A 4,224-nucleotide genomic window follows, 5' to 3' on the forward strand; every position below is an offset into this window, starting at 1 on the left:
AAATAAATAAAATTTTAAAAAAAATGTGTTACAGAGGTAAACAAAGAATTCTCTGCTAATGAATACTAAATGGTTGAGAAGCACCTTAAAAAATAAATGTTCAACTTCCTTAGTACTCAGGAAAATGCAAATCAAAACAACCCTAAGATTCCACCTCACACCAATCAGAATGGCTAAGATAAAAAACACAGGTAACAGCAGATGCTGGCAAGGATGTGGAGAAAGAAGAACACAATGGAGATTGCTGCTGGGATTGCAAGCTGGTACAACCACTCTGGAAATCAGTCTTGTACTTCCTCTGAAAATTGGACATAGTACTACCTGAGGACCCAACAATACCTCTTCTAGGCATACTCCCAGAAGATCTTCCAACTGGTAATAAGGACACATGCTCCACTATGTTCATAGCACCCTTATTTATAATAGCCAGAAGCTGGAAAGAACCCAGATGTCCCTCAATAGAGGAATGGATACAGAAAATGTGGTACATTTACACAATGGAGTATTACTCAGCTATTAAAAACAATGAATTCATGAAATTCTTAGGCAAATGGATGGATCTGGAGGATATCATCCTGAACGAGGTAACCCAATCACAAAAGAACACACATGATATGCACTCACTGATAAGTGGATATTAGCCCAGAAACTTAGAATACCCAAGACTCAATTTCCAAAACACATGAAACTCAAGAAGGAAGACCAATATGTGGATACTTCAATCATTCTTAGAAGGGGGAACAACATACCCATGGAAGGAATTACAGAGACAAAGTGTGGACCAGAGACTGAAGGAATGACCATCCAGAGACTGCTCCACCTGGGGATCCATCCCATATATAATCACCAAACCCAGACACTACTTCGGATGCCAACATGTGCTTGTTGACAGGAGCCTGATATAGTTGTCTCCTGAGAGGCTCTGCCAGTGCCTGACAAATACAGAAGTGGATGCTCACAGCCATCCATTGAACAGAGCACAGGGTCCCCAATGAAGGAGCTAGAGAGAAGACCCAAGGAATTGAAGGGGTTTGCAGCCCCATAGGAGGAACAACAATATGAACTAACCAGTACCCCCCAGAGCTCCCAGGGACTAAACCACCAACCAAAGAGTACACATGGTAGGACTCATGACTCCAGCTGCATATATAGCAGAGGATGACCTAGTAGGTCATCAATGGGGGGGAGAGGCCCTTGGTCCTGTGAAGGCTCTATGCCCCAGTATAGGGGAATGCCAGGGCCAGAAGCAGGAGTGGGTGGGTTGGTGAGCAGGGGGGGGGGGGGTTTTCGGAGGGGAAACNAGGAAAGGGGATAACATTTGAAATGTAAATAAAGAAAATATCTAATTTTTTAAATTTTTCTTTAAGCCGGGCGGTGGTGGCACACGCCTTTAATCCCAGCACTCAGGAGGCAGAGGCAGGCGGATTTCTGGGTTCAAGGCCAGTCTGGTCTACAAAGTGAGTTCCAGGACAGCCAGGGATATACAGAGAAACCCTGTCTCGAAAAACCAAAAAAAAAAAAAAAGAGTGTATACCAGGAGCTAGGCATGACAGTGCACGCCTGTAATCTCAGCATCCAGGAGCCACAAACAGATGGATTAGAAATTTGGGGCCAGCTTGTGATACAGACTATGTTCTAAACCAGTCTGAGAAACGTCATGAGATCCCTTTTCAAAACAAACAACCCAGGTACACGCCTTTCATCCCAGCACTTGGGAGGCAGAGATAGTGAGTTTGAGGCCAGCTTGGTCTACAGAACAAGTTCCAGGATAGCCAGGACTACAAAGAGACCCTATTTCAAACTGATAGGTTACTTCTCCACCGCTGCCGGTGAAATGAGCCAATTTAAACCAGATTAGATTCTATTAAAGGCTGCTCTTCGGTGGGCAAGTTCACCGGCCCGCAGGATGGAGGCCAGGGGATTCTCCATGGAGAAAGGGGTTGGGGTGGAGGAAGGAGAGAAGAAGGGAGAAGAGGCGCGTGCAGGAAGAGAAGACGAAAGGGTGTGACCAAAATGTCTGGATGATATAGGGAAGAGCCTCTGGGGGAAGAGGAAGGCCCTTGTGCTGGGAAGATCAGGATTTGGGATAGGGTATGCCAGGTAGGAACCAAGGGATGCTGGGAGAACCTGGAGGCCAGGTCTGCTTTCGTATGTAAAACATGCACTTCAGTCCTGTGTCCCCAGGTCTGAAACCAGACAAAAACCACCCCCAAAGGTATACATATAGAAGAAATTGGGCATGGTAGTTCATTCTATTAAACCAGTACTAGGAAGACCAAGCCAAGATTATGAGTTCAAGACCAGCCCGCCTTAACATTTTTCTTGTCTCAAAGGAACAAGAACCACTGTTTTACAAGAAGCAATTACATTAGTATTTGCTTGAATTATTAAGAATATGTTCTGCATGATTCTGTTTAAACATTTTAAAACAAAGCTAATTGAGGTAAGAGCTATTGGAAGAGTAGTTACCTCTGGCAGGGAGGATAGAGCATAATGACAGAATTGCAAGGCTGTGGCATGGGAACAAGATAAGCAGAAAATATCTGGACCTCTCTTATCTGGAGACTGTCCATGGTTTGTGTTTTCATTGCAAGCAAGCGTAGTAACTCAGTAATATGCTAAAAGGGGCTGCAGTTCCAATTACCAAGGGTCTCTGGGCAAAAGCACCACATAAGCTGAGGAGCTTCCTCAGAAAGTGTCAAGAACCTAACCAAGCCGATGCTGGTCTCTGCCAGCACTCTTGTCATTGACCTCAGCCTCTTTGTTTGTGTGCTTATCGAGACAGGGCTCTCTTTGTCGCCTTGGTGTTTTGCAGCTCTCTCTGTAGAGCAGGCTGGCCTCGAACTTGCAGAGCTACCTTCCAAGTACTGGGATTAAGGACGTACATCAATCTCTTAACCTCCAGATTTAACACATGTAAGAAGAGTGAAGGCAACCACTGGTATCAACCATCTTTGTACTCCTCCATGTTGTGTTGTACACTGGGAAGATCCCTCAGACCCCACCGGGTGTCTGCGAGATGCGCTATGGGTGACCCGCAAACTTCTCATGCAGAAAGATACAGAAAACAAGTCCTGACGGAACTGGGAGGTCCTGCTAAACCGATTATAATCTCCTACATTACTATATGACGCGGGTGACCTTTTAACCAAAACCACAGGTTCAGCCTATGACTCAAATATACTAATTTCCAGCAATATTTAGGATGTTGCTCGGAGAGCACTGACACCTCCCCCCGCGCCCCCCCATACAGGCACTGCGCACGCGCCTCAGCCTCCGCCCCTCCCCGCGCATGCGTGCTCGGCGCCTCTCGCGCCTGCGCCTGCGCTCTCGTCCCCGGACGGTGCGGACATTACCTGAGCAAAGCCGGAGGCCGATAGCTTTTTCTTCTTACTAGCGCCATATCCCCCTCCGCTGCTGTTGTGAGAAGGGCTAGCTGGCCTCTTCTTGCTGTTCCTAGCTACGGCGGGGGTAGACGTGGCAGCCACGATGGGAATTTGAGCCGCCATTCTGCCCGCACTCGGCCTGCGGCTCCCTCCCCGCCCCCACCCCCTCCAAGGCGAGCCCGAGAACTTCCGGCTCGATGTTACTTCCGTGTCGATGCTCCGAAACTCCGCGAGCCTCCCGGAGCTTAACCGCGTCCTCCGCTGCGGCTCTCAGGAGGCGGGGCTCGGAAGTGCTCCTTCCGGGTCGGAAGGCGCCCGGCTGGTGACTGCTGGTGCCATTGTGAACCTTGACCTGGGGCACGCGCCTGGAGGGTCCCCGTGAGCATCCGGCCTTTTAGTAACTTCATTCTTTTTCTTGGTTTTTAAGACTGGGTCTCTGGCCGGGCGTGGTGGCGCACGCCTTTAATCCCAGCACTCGGGAGGCAGAGGCAGGCGGATTTCTGAGTTCGACAGGATCTCTGGATGACCTGCAGCTCGCTATGTAGACCAGGCTGACCTCAAACTCATGTTGCCCCAGTTATCTTTGAATTCTAAACCCTCTGTCCTCCACCTTCCAAATGCCAGGATTACAGACAGGTGCCACAATCTCAGTGTTTGTAAAAAATAAAGAAAGTTAAATATCAGTCCACGAGCAGATTGCTGAGCTATTTGCTAGGGTTTGCTTCGTACCTGGGTTGAAGTTTACGTATCAGTACTGCACAATACACTAGGAAGGTAGGTGCTCTTCAGTCTTCCAGGAGTCCAAGATTGCTTGTTGCTATGTAACTGCTCTTCCACT

At 48.2% G+C, this 4,224-nt stretch overlaps 1 protein-coding gene across 1 annotated transcript in view; it reads right to left on the reverse strand.

The window, feature by feature from the left end:
- Positions 1-3,626, reverse strand: part of Ino80c (INO80 complex subunit C) — a 15,707-nt gene extending 12,081 nt beyond the window's left edge. Inside the window, exon 1 of the mRNA XM_021214959.2 lies at positions 3,357-3,626. Coding sequence (XP_021070618.1) covers positions 3,357-3,509 — 153 coding nt within the window. The 5' untranslated portion in view covers positions 3,510-3,626. The remainder of the gene's footprint in view (positions 1-3,356) is intronic.
- Positions 3,627-4,224: the final 598 nt, after the last annotated feature.

Source organism: Mus pahari, chromosome 15 (assembly GCF_900095145.1).
Source record: "Mus pahari chromosome 15, PAHARI_EIJ_v1.1, whole genome shotgun sequence".
Lineage (NCBI taxonomy): Eukaryota > Metazoa > Chordata > Mammalia > Rodentia > Muridae > Mus > Mus pahari.